Below are 19511 nucleotides of genomic sequence, written 5' to 3'. Positions count from 1 at the left end.
TGTTCAGTCCTTGAGTATGTCAGATCCCTCCTCTTTGATCTTACATTGAATACTGCACAATGTTGCTTTTAGTTTAACTGACATCCCTCTCCCCTTCTTCCTCTTTTGGTGAAGGTACGCTGCTGTTTTTGCTGCATTTGTTGCAGGGATGGCCTGTTTAGTTGGTGTTGACTTCAGTGCAAAGTTTATGGCATCCTTTGCCAAATGCTTTGAGGTAATGCTTGAAAAAGAAGTCCAACATGCTGATTTTATATATATATATATATATTGCCCTTTTTAGTTTTAGTTTCTTCATCAGATCACCCTTGTGCTCTCATTGTATTGTGCAGACTGACTGTAGTTTATAATCTTCACATATTTCATTCCAGGATGAGTACCTTAAAGAGGACAATCTCTCTCTGCGGAATCTTACACTTCTCTTATCCTATTTATGCATATTTGGGGTCTGTTCTAGGTGGGTATACTTCACCAAGCATTTTGAAGTATTAAGTGATTTTTAACTGTACCCTGACAGATATCTTCTTTAATGCTTTAGTGATTTAATATATGACTTTCTAGTCATGTTGAGCAAGCGATTGACCGAGATAGATGTCTCTATCATATTGGCAGTTCTACAGTGTAAGATTTTTATTTTTCCCTTGGGTATTTTTCTAGTTTGTAATGTTCCCTTCTGCAGTTTGTTGTTTGGTGGGGAGGTGGGACAATTTGACATTAAGGGACTGAATGCTATAAATTTTCAGATTTTAAAGTCAGTTTAAGCTTTTGCACTCTTCAGAAGCATTTTTTACGCATTTGGCCAACTTTTTATTGTACAAGCCATACATGCATCTTATGAAATATTCCATAGGGTATTTGTTTTAATTTGTTTGTGGTGGTTGACTTGTTGTATCTTTGGTAAATTGCGCTCACACCCTTTAAGATTTATCAACACTACTTGCACCATCCTTCTATTTGACCAGTATACATTCTCCTTCCTTATGTTATACCAACTGCACGTCTAAACAATACACTTAGATCCTCTGGTGTTAATGTAATTAACAGATCCTTATACATGTGTGTCACCTGTGTACTAATACGAAAAATACCCTTAAATAATAATGTTAAAAGAACAAGAGTCTTTATAATTATTATTCTATCTTTATGTGTTCTCTATGCATAATGAGATTGTGGGGGGTGTTAAAACTGACCTTTTTTCTACTCGTTTTAATACAAATTCAGTGTAATGACATAATAGAGGAGAGGTGAGTGTATACTGGTCAAATAGATGGATGGTATGTGTAATTTTGATAACCTAATGCAGTTTACCATTGTCTCTTTATTCTCTTCGGTCTTTGGAGTTGGTCTTATATTTACTTATTTTAATCCTTTTATCTCCTTTGCTTATGTGAATTTATAATTGTTACTATTTACTAATGTACTTCTCTAGATATTTTTATAAGAAATTCCCAATGGATGAACCATATCTGACTTTTATCTTTATTCCATTTGTCTTAATAGGTTGTGGAATGAAAATTAGGGCTGATGATCCAATTTCCATGAAAAATTTTATCGTTAGTGTTCAGAAGACGACAAATGACCTGAAGGCTTCCTCCAGAGATAATCATGAAAAGAGAAATAGTAAAAGAGTGAGCATGCTATATTTTATTATCAGAGAAGTTCTCTGGTTTTTCTGCACATAGTTCAGCACTGATTACTTGGTAACACTTGTAGATGGAGTTCATGCTTGAAACCATATGTGACATCAAGAACAACAAGAAAAGACAAAGGGAGGACCCTGCACACCACACTCGGATTAAGAAGTGGTTGCAGAAGGTTGCATTCTTATTTGGAATTGTTTATTATTCAATCACCTTTCTCTGTAGATATTACTTGTAAAAGATAATTACTTTTTTTGGCGTGGGGTGGGGGGTGGGGGAGGATATCTTACAAAGTTGGAACGAATTTATTTTAAGACTTTTATTTTTAAAAGATGTGAAGAAAAGAAATGTGTTCCTAGTAACTATTCTTTTGTTCATTCCCAGTAACTTCTGTTTCATTTGTGTTATTTCCAGTTAAGAGTGGATGACATTTTACTTAGAGGTCTTAAATGGAGCAAGTTACTTGATCCTGATAAGAAGGGTCAGTGGTGGTTACCTGGGGATTTGGCTTCTGCAACAGATAATGTTGAAGAAGTTGCTAACAGAATCGACAAAGATGTTCTTGAAACACAACGCATGCTTCAGCTTGCTGCTGCGCAAAAGATGAACACAGATGCCAGAAGAGCAATCTTCTGTATAATAATGAGTGGTGAGGACTATATTGATGCATTTGAGAAGCTTCTTCGATTAGAATTACCTGGGAAGCAGGTCAGCCTTTTTTTTTTTTAAGTTTACTAAACTTTTTGTGTTCTTTCAATTATGAGAGCCTCCATGTTGACATATCTATTTTCTTAATGCTACAGGACAGAGATATAATGCGGGTTCTTCTAGAGTGTTGCTTGCAAGAGAAAGTTTTTAACAAGTATTATACGGTGCTGGCGACGAAGTTGTGCGAGCATGACAAAAATCACAAGTTTACTCTGCAGGTAATGTTCCTCTCCTTGTTATAAAACTGGTATGAATGCTAATTTGAAACAGAACTATATATTGCTATTGTGTATGGAAAATATGACAAGAGGTAGGTGATTATGAGAAACTATTGGACTGTGATCAATAGTTGCACCAATGTGGGTGCTTGCACAGGTGTGACAAAACAGTGCTGAGGAATTCTCAAATGCTTTGGATGTCGAATGTGAATTGCATTATTTTGCTTGATTTATGTTATCATAACAGCACTTGATATTAATTTATAACTCATTTTTACCCCTACCGTTTTTGCAGTTTTGCATTTGGGACCACTTTAAGGAACTTGATTCAATGCAGCTTCTGAGGTCAATGCACCTTGCCAAATTTGTGGCTGAAATGGTTTCCTCTTTCACCCTCTCCCTTGCAGTGTTGAAGACTGTGGAGCTCAGTGATCTCAACCTGTTATCCCCGAGAAGAGTTATGCATTTCCGCATGCTGTTTGAGGCCATCTTCGAGTACCCTGATAGCACAGTCTGGAATGTATTCACACGTGTGGCCGTGGCCCCTGAACTCGAGGGTCTTCGACAAGGCATTGAATTCTTCGGTAGAGAGTACATTGTCAAATCCAACAAAGATCTAAATCAGAAGTTTAAGTTGGTAAAAAGAGCCCTTAATAATGTGGAAGGAGTTTTGATGTGAATGAAGTGTTGAATTATATTCCCAATTTTGTTGTCAGTTATGCTAATTTTATTTAAATAATTCTTATATATCCTTCTGAATCGACATGTTCTGGTCTACCCAGGACCGGAGATAAAACTAAATAAAAAAATTTCGTTTATTAAACAAAACAAGCATTACTATTAAAATCCTATTACTGAGCATGAAAATTTTCTATGCTGATGAGTTGCATGTGAAACAATGTTTATGTAACTAAGAAATGAGGTTCCATTTGTGGCGCACCTTCCAAAATAGGTGTGCTTACACAGGGCACTCCATAACGTCTACGGGCCAGGATTTAAGAGTGCTTTTGTTTTTGGATAACTGATTTTGAAATAAAGTGACTTGTGTTTAGTAATTGTGTAAAAGATTAACACAACAAATCAATTGTGAACAGAAATGCAAAACCTCATTCTTGGTGAAACCAATTTGACAATCTAGTATGGAATTTTGGTTAACCAAACAAAACTAAACACCATCTGAAAAGCACATAAGTTTATTTTTTTCAGTATTATTAATTTAATCTTGTTACGTGTACATTTTTATAATTGATACTAATTTGATACTTGTATAAAAATATGCAGGATAAATATTTCTCGAACTTCTCTTCAAATCAAATTATAAACAAATTTCAAAATTAAAAATAAAAAACCTCAACTAAACCTCCTATAAAAAAAATCAATATTTCTTTTGAAAAAAAAAAGAAGCTTATCTCGCTTGATAAGTCACTTCTTTTTGTATGGTTCGTCCAGCCCAGTTTGTCCTTGATCAACTTTGGATGGATGAAATATACATCGGCCAATGAAAAACATGGGGGGTACATGTAGAAGATAATCTGACATTGAAGTCAGTTTTTGTAAGATAATATCAATGATTCTAATATTTTTACTCAACATACCTCTTTGTTCTACTCAAAGGTTCTTTTATTAGCAATTCATACCTTCAAAACTGTTGTTTAGGATGATCAGTTACAGGTCAAATAATAAACAGCTATAAAGAGGGGATTAATTTCATAAAGAATTAAAGATTGATATAAAAACACTCATTTTAAATAATGAAATCCGAGCAGTCACCAAGATAAAAAAAATAATGAAATCCGAGATATAGTTCGGTTTCGACCGAGTTATAATGGACGGACTAAAAATTAATTAAAACTTTTAGATTTGACCACAATTAGACCCAGTTTGGATAACTAACTTAATTAAGCTCTTTTTGATAAAATAACTTAAACAGTAAATAACTCTGTTAAAAGTAACTTATAAATAAGTTATTTTGTGTTTGAATTTTTAATTCTAAAAGTGCTTATTTTATAGAAATGTGATAAAAAGTAGAAGTATTATGAGAGAAGTCATTTTTTTTTAACTTCTCTATAAACTCCTAAATAACTTCTTAAAAAGTTGTAATTTAGTTTTGAAAATTACACCAGACATTAATACTACTATTTTTCATAAGTCAAAAATTAAAAAAAGTTACTTCTAAAATTCCAAACGGGCCCTTAATACATCCGACATAAAATAATTACACTTTATAAAATCTGAAGAAAAATATAATACCAAAGCAAAGTGTGAATGATGTAGCAACTAGCAAGTAGCAACATATACGATTATATACAATAAGATATTTAACTTTCTTTATGTAGCAAAACCTTTTCAGTTTAATTTTTAATCTAAAAAATTTGATGACACAAAGCCACGAAAAACAAAATCTCACATGCATATATGATCAAATTCATATACCACTACGTCATATATATTTCGGAAAAGCAAAATCACTAAGTGTGGTGGCCATATTTTGTGGTACCTAAGTGTGGTTATAGTTGATTGACTAATAAAATTAGGACACATAGATAAAAAACAATAACTAATATATGATATATCCCTTCAAAGTAAATAAGGTTATCCAAAAAACATTACTGCAATGGTAGAATAGTAATTACAGGTTTCAGAACTACTTTTTAATGAATTGGGCCTCGAGTGAAATAAACAATAAAAAAAATAGAATCAGAATGAAATGTTCTAAAAATGTGTGTCAAAATAAAAGAAAATAGTAGTTGGACATTCAGTAAATTAAATAGTTAGAATGTGGTTTAAAAAAAAAGGAGTTGGGTCGAGTTCCAAAAGGGAGCTTTTCTCTCTCAATAGGAGAGTCGTCCAAGAACTGCAGGTTCTTCTCTAAAAGGGAGTTTTCAACTAGCTTCAATTACCACAACAAACCTCCTAATATCCACTATACTCTACCAACCAGAGTGCTTAAACAGCAAAAAGACCGGTAAAACACAACAACATATATTGAGCAACCCACAGCATGAGCAGCATTGAAGGAAAAGTAATCAAGCTTAATAAACCTGGAGAGCTGGGATACAAGAAAGATTGCCTAAATGTAGTGGGCAAGATAATAAGTAATAAGGAGATAAGTTTCAAAACATGCAAGACTGCCTTACTGGGAATGTGGGAAAACCCACAGGGAGTTGCAGTTACTGATATTGGTTCGAAGAAGATGTTGTTCAGTTTCAAAGATAGAAAGAAAGGGCTACAAATCATGCAGAACGGGCCATGGAATGTTAGAGGCAATATGATCAACCTTAGACTATGGAGAGAGGGTGAATCTGTGTTCGAGGTAGATCATGACTTCATGGAATTTTGGATTCAAATCCACGGCATCCCGCTCGACTTCATGGATAAAGAGACAGGAGCGCGCATAGGAGAAATGTTGGGAGTGTTAGCAGAGGCGGAAGACCTAAAAACGGATGGTATTCTGAGGAGATCATATCTAAGAATCAGGGTCAGCATCGACATTACCAAGGCTCTACCCATAGGCTTTTGGTTAGACAGGGAGGAGCTGCTTCCTTTGTGGGTCTTCTTCAGGTATGAAAGGTTGCCGGATAGCTACTGTTTCAATTGCGAAATTGTTGGGCATGAGAAGAAGACATGTAAGAACCCAACTGCCATGGCATGCTGGGATCCCACTAAGAAGAGGTATGCACCAGGTCTGGGAGCAAGGCATGGCCGACCAGGGTCAACAGCGGGTGGAGAAAGCTCAAAACAACAAAGGTGGAGTGAGGAGGGAGAGGAATTGGCGCATGAGCAACAGAATCGGGGAAGGGAGAGTGGGGAAAAGCAAAGCTCAGAGGAGAGCAGGATAAGGGATGAACATGCATTGCAGCAGAAAATCAGGGAGGAGAGTGTTTGAAAAAAACCAAACTAGGAGAGAAGAAGAGATGACTGAGGCAGAAGAGCAGGTAGAGAAAGTACCAGAAATTCCTGATTTTCAGGGAGTTAGGAATACACAGATTACCCTAGGAGCAGCCTATAAATTGAAAAGCCTCATTGAGGAGATAAAGGAGAGGAAAAATGAATAGGCCAATAACAATAAGGCCCAGAAGGGAGAAAAAATATTTGGGGAGCAGGGGTTAGGAAGGAAGGGCCCAACAAAGGAGAATGGGGCCAATACAGGGACAAATATTTTACATGAAGAGAATGTGGAAGGTAATGGGCTGAAGCAATATATAACAGAGGAAGGGGAAGTGAATAGCTACAGCATTGCGAAGGGGAGGTTGGGCCTGGAGAACAAAAAAGGAAAAGAGACCATAGGCCAGGAATTAAAAAGACTAATGGTAGCAAGACACAAGGGTAAACAAGTTTGTGATGGTAGAATGGGAGGGAACGAAAATCCAGCTTTGTTGATGAATGAAAGGGAAGAGGACAAACAAAATAAACCTTCAGATCAAGCCTTGCTGAAGAGTGGAAGGGAGGAGGACAAACAAAAGAAACCTTCAAAGGAAAGGTAGAAAAGAGTTCATGATTCTGAGGGTTAACATGCTCACTTGGGGGAGAATATCTACTATGTCGAGTTAGCAAGTGATGAAGATTAAGAGGAAGGAACAAAGGTACAGGCAGATTGGGAAAAAAAGCTAGCTAAGAAGCTGGAAATGAAACTGAATCTAAAAAGGAAAAGAGAACTTATACAGGTGCCTTTGCTAACAGACAAGGAATGGAGGGTGGAGTATGAGGAGAAGGAGCCCAAGAAACTGAAGAACAGCAATACTTCTCAGGACTCAGGGGAGTATCAACTAGCAATACAGGACACTGAATTTTTCAAGGAAGGACAAATGGCTGAGGAGGCGGGCCTTAACATGCCCTAACCTCAGCCATGAGTATAATCAGCTGGAATTGTCGGAGAATTGCGGCTGCCCCGACAATCTCTGAGTTATACAATCTATGTAAAAAAGACAAGCCGCTCATAGTATTTCTAATGGAAACTAGGGCCAGTAAGGATAGAATGAATAGGATAAGAAGGAAGTTGAATTTTGTTAATATGTTTTGCGTAGAACCCCGGGGCTTGTCCGGTGGACTATGTCTCCTATGAAAATCTAATGTTAATGTTAATGTTTATGAATGGTGTGATAACTATATTAAAGCAAATATTAACATTAATAATGATCTGAATTGGCAGGGTATTTTTGTGTATGGAAATCCTGTTTTTCAAAAGCGGAGGAAGCTATGGCAGGAGCTTATGGTAAGTAACATAAGCAAGGAGGAACCTCAAGCTTATTTGGGGGACTTCAATGATATACTAAGTCAAGAAGAAAAGGTAGGTCTTCTTCCACAACCAAAAATCTGCTTAGAAACATTTAGAAGGTTTGTAAATGAGAATGGCTTGATGGATGTTGACCTTAAAGGAAGTAAATACACCTGGTTTAGCAATCCTAGAAACAATTTCATCACTAGAGAAAGACTAGATAGGGTGTTAGTGAACTGGAAATGGTTGCAGATATACCAGTACGCTAGTCTAAAAGCAGCTCCGGCTATAAGTTTGGATCATTGTGCGCTTATATTGGATACTCAACCAAGAGGTCGGATAAAAAAAGAATTTAAGTTTGAGGCGTTTTGGGTTGAGCATGAGGAGTGCAAAGAGGTGATCATAAAGAGTTGGCAACAGAACGAGGGAAACAGAAATTCTTGGGGCCAATTCATAAGGAAGAGAAACAGATGCATAAGGGAGCTGATGGAATGGAGCAGACGGAAGTTCAAGAGAGCAGATAAAGAATTAGAAAGAAAGAAATCAGAGCTACATCATATCCAAGAGGCTGATTTGACGGAAAGAGATCAGAGAAGAGAGAGGGAATTAAAGAACCAAATATCAGAACTTTGGAAACAAGAGGAAAAATATTGGGGGCAAAGATCTAGGTTGAAATGGCTAAAATGAGGGGACAAAAACACAACATTCTATCATGCAACAACCATTCAGAGAAGAATTAGGAATAGAATTGACAAAGTGAGAGATGAAACAGGGCAGTGGATACAAGGAGAGGAAGACATAATGAGGATAGTGGAAAGGCATTATACTAAGTTATTTACCTCCGAAGGGGACAGAAATCTAGAAGACTGCGTAAGAGACATACCAAGGAGAGTCACCAGAGAGATGAATAAGGAACTGATGGCAAAAGTTAATGATGAGGAAATAAGGGAGGCAGTTTTTAGTATGGGAGGGTTGAAGGCTCTGGGGCCAGATGGTTTGAATGGGTTATTTTTCCAACAACACTGGGAGATCCTGAACAAAGAAGTTTGTGGAGTAGTGAAGCAAATTTTTGAAGAAGGTCTCATTCCTGGGGACTTAGGGGAAACTACTGTTGTTTTGGTACCCAAAGTCAGTCAACCGGAAAGTCTCAATCAGCTTAGACCAATAAATTGCTGCAATTTTGCATATAAGATTGTAACAAGGGTCTTGGTGGGGAGATTAAGGAAAGTGCTTGATCAAATCATATCTCCAGTTCAGAGTGCTTTTGTCAAAGGAAGACTCATACAAGACAATATAGTTATTGTGCAGGAAGCGTTCCATACGTTAAATAGAAAAGGAAATTCGGGAAGCAAAGACCTAGCCATGAAATTGGACATGAATAAGGCCTATGATAGATTGGAATGGAAATTTCTGCAGAAGGTCATGGAAGAATTGGGTTTCAGTAATGAATGGGTGAGGCTGGTTATGAGTTGCGTAAAAAGCGCCACTTATAGATTTAAAATAAATGGGAAGCTATCTAATAAGATCACCCCGCAAAGAGGTCTTAGACAGGGAGATCCCTTATCACCCTACCTCTTTATCTTGGCAGCTGAAAGCTTCACTAATCTCATGAAAAAGGCGAGGAGGGATAAGCTGATTTCTGGAATAAGATTAGCCCCATCAGCACCAGTCATTACTCATCTGTTATTCGCTGATGATTGCATAATTTTTGCAGGTGCGGAAGAGGAGGAGATGTATCAACTCATTCAGATTTTAAACAAATACACGGAAGTGTCAGGTCAAAGAATCAACACAGAGAAATCCGGGCTGATTTTTGGAAGCCAAGTATCTATACAGAGGAGGGTGAACATAGAAGAGATCACCGGAATGGCGGCGTGGGAGGATCCAGGAAGATACTTAGGGTTGCCTGCGAGATGGGGAAGATCCAAGAATAGGGCGCTGGAGTGGATAAAAGAGAAAATACTAGACAAGATGCAAGGATGGAAAGATAAGCTGTTAAATCAAGCCGGAAAGGAGATTTTGATAAAAGCAGTAATACAAGCGATCCCGGCTTTTGCTATGAATGTCATCAAATTTCCTAAATCCTTCTGCAAAGGAATCGAGGCAGCAATAGCCAGGTTTTGGTGGGCAAACAACGGGAAGGAAAAAAGCATTCATTGGAAAAGTTGGACAAAATTGACTAAATGTAAAACAAATGGAGGCTTGGGGTTTAAGGATTTAGAATGCCAAAATATTGCGCACCTAGCAAAACAGGCTTGGAGACTACTAAAAGAAGAGGAAGCAATTTGGGCAAGAATTCTTAAGGCAATTTATTATCCCAACTGCAGCCTGTGGGAAGCGGGAGAAGGAAGGAACGCGTCATGGATATGGAAAAGCTTGTTGGAGGGAAGGGATTTCCTTAGAAGGAAAGGCAAATGGAGCGTTGGGAGTGGAATGGAGATAGATATCTGGGGGGATAATTGGGTGGCAGGAAGAGGTAAAATGGGGAGAAGTGGAGAAGAGCAAATTAGAAAAGTGAGTGAGCTAATAAAACAGGGGAAGGGCTGGGATGAGAACAAAATTAAGGAATTATTCCCGGGGAACATAGCAGATTTGATTACTAGAACGCCCATCAGCCTGATTAACAAGAAGGACAATCTTATATGGCCATATAGAGTGGACGGACAATATTCAGTAAAATCAGGCTACCGTGCTGTGAAAGAGGAGAAAGATGCAAAGGAAGAGACAAAATTCAACAAAGCCTCGTCAAGTCAGAACTTCAGGGAGGTTTGGGTGACTATATGGAGATTACCAGTGCCACAAAAGATTAAAATGTTCTTATGGAAAGCAGTGGAAAGAATTCTGCCAGTTAATATAAATTTGTATAAGCGTAAATGTACAGATAAGCCTACAGCCTATAATGTGACCTCGTTCGAAAAATGGATGATGGAAACAGTTCAGAAAATAAAAAGCTGGACAGGAAAGGATCAGGAGAAAATTTTATGTAATCTGGGGTGTGTATGTTGGTGTATATGGAAGGCAAGGAACCAATACATATTCCAGCAAACAAAAATCAATCTAGAACAGGTAACAATTAATGCAGAACATTTAGCAGCAGAATTTCACAATGCAACAAAGGGAAGCAGCACAAGCCAAAATCCAAGAACAGACATGATTGGTGATAGGAAGAGAATTACCTGGAGGCCCCCACCACAAAATAGGTTGAAGGTTAACACAGATGCGGCTTTCCATAGGGATACAGGCAAGGTAGCCTCAGCAGTCGTTATCAGGAACTGGCAGGGAAAGATCATCACTGGGACAACATCAAAATTCACCACAAATTCAGCACTAGCAGCAGAAGCTCAGGCATATAGAGAAGCTCTCATTCTCATAAAGAATTTACAAATAGAAAACTGTATAATTGAGACAGATTGTTTACCGCTGGTTCAAGCCATTAAGGCTAGAATGCCTATGGCAGAAGCAGATGCAATCCTAAGAGACATTCTGCAACTGCTGGAAGAGGCGCCAGATGTGGGAGCTACCTGGACTCCAAGGGAAGGCAACATAGAAGCTCGCCAACTGGCAGCTATGGCAGTGAAGAATGATCTAAGAAGCCAGTGGACTTTCAATACTCCTAATCCTGTCAGGAACACAATCAGAATAGAAGCTAGGTTCGCAATGCTACAGCATAATCAAAGGGCACAAAATCCAGCCAAAGGGGTTCCAATTCCAACCAACCAGCAAAGAAATCAAACAGAAGAGGAGCTACCTGAGGGGGTGGACATGGAAGATCGGGACATGCAAGAAGCTGAAGGGGGAGCGCAGCATCGACCCATGGCATCGCATGCGCCAACTGAAGAGAGGAGCAATCCAATTGGCGAAGCTTGGAGATTAGATCGAGGAGGGAGCGCCGAGGTGCCTTGTTTTATGCAGATTGCTTCGAGGCAGACGATCACTGCGGCCAAGACAGGCCAAATGGATGTTCCAAGGCGGACCCACCATCAGAGGCTTTATTACCGGGCTATCGAGGAAAACGGGGGATGCGGGAGAACTCAGAAAGATACTTTGCAGATTGGACCGGAGGATACCAAAAGGGAAGGATGCTTCAGGCGTCAAATCCATGCAACAAGTCGGTCTGGTAAGGGAGCTTCCGGCGGCAACATAAAGCGCTAACAGAGAGCAAGGCGAGAAAGATGACATTAGATTTAGGGTCGGGCACTAGCAGGATCGGGTTAGGGGTGAATCGGGTTCTGGTTGTGTGGCCGGGTCAGATCTCTGGCCCATGGCCCAGGTCCAAAAAAAAAAGGAGTTGATACAAAATAAAATAGTAAGCATTGTATCATTATACAACCCAAAAATAAAAGTAAACATTGTAATACCTAATGCTCAAAGATTCCATCGTAAACAATAATAAAGTAATAAAAATTATTAATTAAAATAAAAAAACTGGTACTAGTTATATTATACTTATACAATTGCAAATCTTTAATATTTTTTTAATAAAGTAAAATGCATAAATAATATTAGCATGCTAAATTTGGGATTATTTAAGTTAAGAAGTTATGTATTCGTGACTAATGGCATCAGAATTAATATTCACGGTGTAGTCAAAATAATTTAAATTAGATCAAAAGGTTTGAATATTCAGAGATTAGAAATTATAATAAATTAAATTTAAAAGTTGTTAAGTTGAGGATTTAAGATTTAAGATTTAAAAGGTATATATATGATTCACGTTTTCATATTTAAATTATTTAATTTTATTAGTAATAAAGTTAATGTACATTTTTTATTGTTCTCATAAATAACAATTTTTTTCTTTTATTTTTAATTGTTGTCATAGCATATTTAAAATATAAGTAATATATTATAGATAAAAAAAATAAATGAGTCATCCATGTGCTTAGCTTTTACGATAATTAGTTTAATTATACAAATTTTAGAGTTTATATTTAACTACAAAGATTAAAATTTATTTTGGTCAAACAAAAAAAATAGTTACAAATATGGAGGATATATAGTTCTTCTATTTATTAATTAAGTAATTTATAATTAATTGAATATTATTTGTAATAATATTAGTTTATGGTTTTCAATTTCTCTCACATAAAATTTAATTTCATTACTTTTTTAGTGTTTAGTATAAAAGTATTTGGTTACAAGTTACAATAATAATTTTCTTATGCTTTTCATGGTTCTTAAAACTTTTATGAAATATAAATAATATATCATAGATAAAAAAATAACGGGATCACTTATAGTTAGCGTTTATGGTAATTAACTTAATCATTAGATTTTAAAATTTACCAACTAAGAGAGAGTTTACTCTTTTTTTTTTTTTTTTGCAAAAAAAATATTAAAGACTTACAATTGTATAAATATAGTATAGATTTTCACACTTTATTATTATGTAAGATTTTGTTCTACAAATATGAACAATGGTAGCGACTTTCTTCATTTTAATTAATATTTTTACTTTAATATTGTTACAAATGATAACAATTGTTTATAATAGAATCCTGAGCATTAGACATTACAATGTTTATTATTTTTATTTTCGTACTGAATACAATATTTACTACTTTATTTTGCATATTTACTACTTTATTTTCCATCATCCTTTTTTTTAACTAGTTCTAACTATTTAATTCACTAAGAATCCAATTATTATATATTTCATCTCAATTTGACACACATTTTTTGAAATGTATCATTATAATTTTATTTTTTTTTATTTATTGTCCATTTCACTCAAAGTCCAATCCATCAAAAAATGGTTCTCGGACATGTAATTACCACTCTGCCATTATAATAATATTTCGAGTTACCATATTTTTCTAGTTATCTTATTGGCCAGTCAACTATAGGTAACTTTAGCCACCACAAAACATAGTCTCTAAAAAAACTCACTAACAATCGGGAAGATTTCGGAGAGGAATCAAGCGAGAGAACATAAGATGAGAAGACACCACATCCAACTCAAAACCTTAAGGTTTCAAGTTAATGGGTCTCTCATTTTATAAACTTCTCACTCTTTTTTGCTTTCTTTGATATGAGACTAACTTCAACACTTCTCACACTTGCAACACTAACAATCTCCCCCTCAAGTGTGAGCCTCCACATCAAGCATCAACTCCCCTCTAACTCCTCCACCACCATGAGTATTCGTCCATCACACCGCCGCAAAACACCGCAGGACACGCCACCCGGACCACCTTTACCGGGAAGACTTTCGATGCTTCACCTTGAATACTCCTTAAAACCACCAGACCGATTAACCATCGGCTCTGATACCACTTGTTGGGCCAACCGTGGGGAGCTCTCGACAATCGGGGAGACTTCGGGGAGGAATCAAGCGAGAGAACATAAAGGTTTTGAGTTGAATGTGGTGTCTTCTCATCTTATGTTCTCTCGCTTGATTCCTCTCCGAAGTCTCCCCGGTTGTCAAGAGCTCTCCACAGTCGGTCCAACAGAGTACTACATAATAAATTACATTAGGTATAATAAGTTGTTCTTATTAATTTTTTTATACTTGATTTTTTATGTTTTAATTTATTGATGCTAATTGTATTTGAATGTAAAACTGATTGCTTTAATTTGTATTAGGTTTAGATGAATTGTATTTGTATGTAAAACTAATTGATTTAATTTGTTGTTCTTTTTATTCTTTTTCCTTTTTAGGCTTGTATACTAAAGTTGGAAAAACTGAGAGAGATAATAGAGTAGAAGATATTTTCATTAACACTACAAAATTTGTCTCCTAGCTTGATAATCAAATGATGACGATTCAATAAAAGTGTCTTTTTTCTGGTATTGTGTGACACTCTTTAATTTTCTTAGTGGATTAATTACTTTGCAATGGTTTGATTTGGCGGTCAGTGGTAATAAATAAGAGTTTATTTTTAAAGAGAGAGAAAATGAAAAGATTTTAGCCGTTTAAGTTTTAAGATAAAATTTTCATTTGAGTTGAAGTTTTTTTGTTATATTTTCTTATTTTGCATTCAGGGAGGGGTCTTCTATGTTCTGTTCTTTGGTCCTTCTGTTTTTCCTTGCATGTTTAGAATAAAGTTGCTAAAAAGTACAAAAAGAGAGTGATTATATGGAAAACTAGAAACAAAAAAATATTCAACAAAGAATGTGGAGAAGATGAAAAGATTGATTTGGTTTTATATAGAGTCTTGGAAACGAGAAAGAAAAGACAGACTAATTGATCGTCAAACTGTTTTGTTTTGTGTCAGTATTGAATTTGTATTTTGGTTGTATTTTTTCATCCTGTTGCTGCTATTTTTTATAGTTATTCTGCTATTGACTACCCTCTTTAAATTTATAAATGTGACTTAGATTTTTCTAGAATAATATTTATCTTTATAAAAAAACATTTAGAATGTTGCTATATTAGTTTATTTTTTAACAGAATATATTTTTTTTAAAAAAAAGTCATAATTTCAGCCTTTGTATTATAACTTTAATTTTTAAGGTGTTTTCTTTTTCTTGATTAATCTCTGCACAATTGATAATTTAAATGAGACTGAATAAACCAATTTAATTAGTAATTCAGTAATTTGACCGATTTAATTATTAGTTCTGATAGTTATGGCCACAATCACCTGCTACTAATTATTAATCAATCACCACTTTTTCAAACAGAGGGAGAAAAGGGAAAAAAAAAAATTCTATTCACTCTCTCATATTGAGTTGCAAATAGTTAGTAATTTAACCGGTTTAATCACCGGTTGGATTCTGACAACCCCTAGCTGCTACCATAGCATATCCCACCTCTGCTGGAAGAAGAAGAAGAGAAGTAGAAGAATTACTTGTTGAATCGAGGATCAGGATGGTAAATTTGCTTAGCGCGTTAATGGTGACTCGGATGTTGACTCGGGACCACCCTCAGGTTCAGGCGGCGTCAGCTCTTGGCAGCGAGATTCCGTTTGGCGATGTGTGGTGGTTCGTGTACGCCGGAATCTCCTGCTTCCTTGTGCTCTTTGCAGGAATCATGTCCGGCCTCACCCTCGGTCTCATGTCTCTTGGTCTCGTCGACCTCGAGATCCTTCAGCGCAGTGGTTCTCCCTCCGAGAAGAAGCAAGCTGGTACTCTACTACTCCTCTTCTTCCTCTTCTCTTTCTCTCTTTTCTGTTAACTATTCTTATTACTACGGTGTAGCGGTTATACTTCCCGTGGTTCAGAAACAGCACCAGCTTCTTGTCACTTTGCTTCTCTGTAATGCTGCTGCCATGGAGGTATTGAATTTGCAATCCCCTTTCTACAACTCCTTCCAATCAATTTCTATTCGCAATTGTGTATGTAGAGTTTCGTACTGATTGCTAAACCCTGCCTAACTCTTAAATAGCTGTTGGCTTTGGAACTTGCAATCTGCAGGCTCTTCCCATATACCTTGATAAGCTATTCAATCAGTTTGTTGCCATCATTCTCTCTGTCACTTTTGTTCTCTTCTTTGGGGAGGTTTGTCATTTCCCTCTCAATGTTATTTCAGAGTTTTTGTCCCTAATCAGTGTTTTCAAGTTTTGAAATAGTGCTTCTTTGGTTTGATGGTTTCAGGTTATTCCACAAGCAATTTGTAGTAGATATGGTCTTGCTGTAGGTGCCAACCTTGCATGGCTTGTTCGAATTTTGATGTTAATCTGTTATCCAGTTGCTTATCCCGTTGGAAAGGTATAGTCTTCTACAGAACTTATTGCAAAGATGTTATCTAGATTATGATGTGTGCACAGATTAAGATCTTCTTGGAGTTGTTTTGTGGACACTTAAACGCATCTTGGTTAGTTAAGAAGAATTCTCTAGTGTGTTAGCAACCATGCCTGCAAGGGTTTAATTTTCTGAATAACAATTGTTCCAGGTTCTGGACTACCTGTTGGGGCACAATGAGGCTTTATTTAGGCGTGCTCAATTAAAAGCTCTTGTGTCCATTCACAGCCAGGAGGTATATATTGTTATTGTTCATCAATCAAACCAACTGTCTTGTCTTTCTCTTTGATTAACAAATATTGAATTTGCTTGTTGTAAGGCTGGGAAAGGTGGTGAGCTTACACATGATGAGACTACAATTATTAGTGGAGCGCTTGATTTGACTGAAAAGGTAAGTTCTCTAATTCACACAACATATTGACTTCAACCTCTACATTAGTGTTTTGTTACATGGCAATCCAATGCGGTTTTCAATTTGTCATATCAATGCGGCAGAATTTGAGGTTTCTTAACTATTTTTAGTTTTATAGCACACGGTGATGGTGGAAAGTGGAAACATGTGAAGGCTACTGCATTTACTGGTAAATTCTAACTAGGGTCTTGTGTTTTCTTCTTAATTTTGTCTTCGAACAGACTGCTGAGGAGGCTATGACTCCTATCGAATCAACATTTTCTTTGGATGTTAATTCAAAATTGGACTGGTTGGTTATCTTATATTCATGGTCATTATTCTTTTATCAGTAGGGTGTAAATAGGTAACATAATTGTTTTTAAAATGTCTCTAATGTTTTAAGATGAATTCTTGCTATTCTTGCTGCTGAAGATATATTTTCTGCCTTTGCTTGCATGTTAGAGCTAGAAATTCTTAGGTTGCATTCAGGGGAGAATTCTTAGTGTGTATACTTTTTTCCCGAAACAAAAAAAAGTTAACCTTGGGAACCTAAAATCAGGGAGGCAATGGGAAAAATTCTCGCTCGGGGGCACAGCCGAGTTCCTGTCTATTCTGGAAATCCAAAGAATATTATCGGTCTTCTGCTTGTAGGTTTTAACCTTGCCAGAATTCTACTTTTTTCCTGATTATGTAGCCTTTTTGGGTTCTTCTTATTTACATTAATTCTTTTTCTATTAGGTCAAAAGTCTCCTCACTGTACGGCCAGAAACAGAGACCCCTGTCAGTGCTGTATCCATTCGGAGAATTCCACGGTGTGCTTGTCTTTATTAATGTATTATCTCGCTTTCCATATAATGGCATAATATCCGTTGTGTAACGGTTATTTATATGGACAGGGTTCCATCAGATATGCCTCTCTATGATATTCTTAATGAGTTCCAAAAAGGAAGTAGTCATATGGCCGCTGTTGTTAAAGCCAAGTCGAAAGGGAAAGAAACACCGCAGATAATTGAAGAGAAACAGGAAGAAAGCACTATTTTTGATGGGGATTCACAGTTGACTACTCCATTACTTCAGAACCAGGACGATAAATCAGAAAGTGTAGTTGTTGATATTGACAAGTCTTCAAGGTCACCCAGTATTAATAAACTAACTGGTTTGCAACGTAGTGACAGCAAAACAAATTCATTAGAAAATATTGAAGAGGGTGAAGTGATTGGTATTATCACTTTGGAAGACGTATTTGAAGAACTTCTGCAAGTAAATTTCTTTTCTGAAATATGCCCCTCCGTCTCCCTTTCTCCAATGTTTTAATCATCCCCGCCTTCTGAAGTCTAACCTCTCTGCTTATCATAATTGTTTTACCATGCAGGAAGAAATTGTTGATGAGACAGATGAATATGTTGATGTTCATAAGAGGTAAATGGAGAACGAACCTTCGAAACTTAAGTGGTGGAGATGGATGAAGCTAATGCAAATATGAGTTCTGATGTTTGTGCAAATTATATTTTGCAGAATACGTGTGGCTGCAGCTGCAGCTGCTTCCTCAGTCGCACGAGCTCCATCAACTCGAAGATTGACTGGTCAAAGGGGAGCAGTAAGTGATTAATTCTTCTTCTTCTTGCCATAGTTGATATATGAAGTCAAATTTCCACTTTCTACAGGGTTTGGGTTTTGAATTATCACTTAGGTAGCTTGAAGTATCTTATGTAATTATCCAGCATGAATGCTAGCTCATTATGATTGTGTTTTGTGGTCTTGTTTCTTAAACATCCAGGGAGGCCAAAGTAAACCTGGGCAAACTCCTAAGAAGTCTTCAGAGGATCATGGATCCAATTCTACAAGGTAACAAGAAGGAACTATGTGTTAAACTATCCAGATAAAGAGCCGTTAGTACGGAGTGGTTGCTTTTTGTGTCAGCAATATGATGTTTACAAGGAAAAGCTCTGGATAGTTTTTATTTATTTATTTGATTTTGTTATCTATAAGTTTTACAAGTTTTCCTTCTGAAGGGGAGTATTTATATATGCATGTATGTTTATTGATATCCTAAAGAAAGCTAAGATTATTGGAGTAATTCTGCCAACTTTTCTGCTGATGGAGCCAAAACGTACCTACCAACTCTATCAAGGCAATTCTCAAACCAGCCCTCACTTTAAATGCTAATGGAAAGTTATTGTAACATGTATCCTATCCACATTTCCGTTTAATTATCGCTTCATGGATTGGACAAATACCAGTTTTAATTTGATCTAGAACGTAATTAAATAATCCAAGACACTGTTGTTGACTCTTCGTATTGGGTGATAGCATCCGTATCTTAGAACATGCAAAAGGGCTTTTGATACGGAATTATCTTCGTACTTATTCAATGGAAAAATTTTACGTGGCTATATAGGATATGAAATATCATCATGATTAACACTCATTATTTCTATAAATTGTACGCTGTTGAAGAATTCCGTACTCGATCGTAACGTATAAGAAAATAAATGTAGTTAAAAACCTAGAACAGAACCAAATAAAGTAGGCAGAGAGATGTGTATAATCCGGTCCTTGGTGGCTTGATGCACTAGCACAGAGTGGGCTATTTAATGTGCAGTACAAATTTGTCACTCATGGAGTGGAAAGACAGCTACACACACCCCTCCTCCCAG

The 19511-nt window shown here is 36.6% G+C and overlaps 3 protein-coding genes across 3 annotated transcripts in view; all 3 read left to right on the top strand.

Annotated features, from left to right (window-relative positions):
* LOC112701252 (uncharacterized) overlaps positions 1-3412 on the top strand; it is a 13914-nt gene extending 10502 nt beyond the window's left edge. The window contains exons 7-14 of the mRNA XM_025752034.2: positions 115-214; positions 369-454; positions 536-618; positions 1498-1625; positions 1711-1812; positions 2052-2345; positions 2441-2563; positions 2859-3412. Coding sequence (XP_025607819.1) covers positions 115-214; positions 369-454; positions 536-618; positions 1498-1625; positions 1711-1812; positions 2052-2345; positions 2441-2563; positions 2859-3242 — 1300 coding nt within the window. The 3' untranslated portion in view covers positions 3243-3412. The remainder of the gene's footprint in view (positions 1-114; positions 215-368; positions 455-535; positions 619-1497; positions 1626-1710; positions 1813-2051; positions 2346-2440; positions 2564-2858) is intronic.
* Positions 3413-8579: 5167 nt separating this feature from the next.
* On the top strand, positions 8580-11930 carry LOC112701251 (uncharacterized). The gene has a single exon (XM_025752033.1). The coding sequence runs from the start codon at positions 8580-8582 to the stop codon at positions 11928-11930; it is 3351 nt and encodes a 1116-aa protein (XP_025607818.1).
* Positions 11931-15250: 3320 nt separating this feature from the next.
* Positions 15251-18931, top strand: LOC112702734 (DUF21 domain-containing protein At4g14240). Its single transcript, XM_025753891.3, has 13 exons — positions 15251-15847; positions 15921-15997; positions 16137-16220; positions 16317-16430; positions 16615-16698; positions 16783-16854; positions 17097-17164; positions 17414-17501; positions 17593-17666; positions 17751-18114; positions 18227-18273; positions 18370-18451; positions 18632-18931. Exons 1-13 carry the CDS (start codon positions 15592-15594, stop codon positions 18701-18703), a joined length of 1482 nt encoding a protein of 493 aa, XP_025609676.1. The 5' UTR covers positions 15251-15591; the 3' UTR covers positions 18704-18931.
* Positions 18932-19511: the final 580 nt, after the last annotated feature.

The sequence above is a fragment of the Arachis hypogaea genome, chromosome 7 (genome assembly GCF_003086295.3).
Source record: "Arachis hypogaea cultivar Tifrunner chromosome 7, arahy.Tifrunner.gnm2.J5K5, whole genome shotgun sequence".
Classification (NCBI taxonomy): domain Eukaryota; kingdom Viridiplantae; phylum Streptophyta; class Magnoliopsida; order Fabales; family Fabaceae; genus Arachis; species Arachis hypogaea.
The sequence above is the reverse complement of the archived record's forward strand: the minus strand, read 5'-3'. Positions and strand labels throughout refer to the sequence as shown.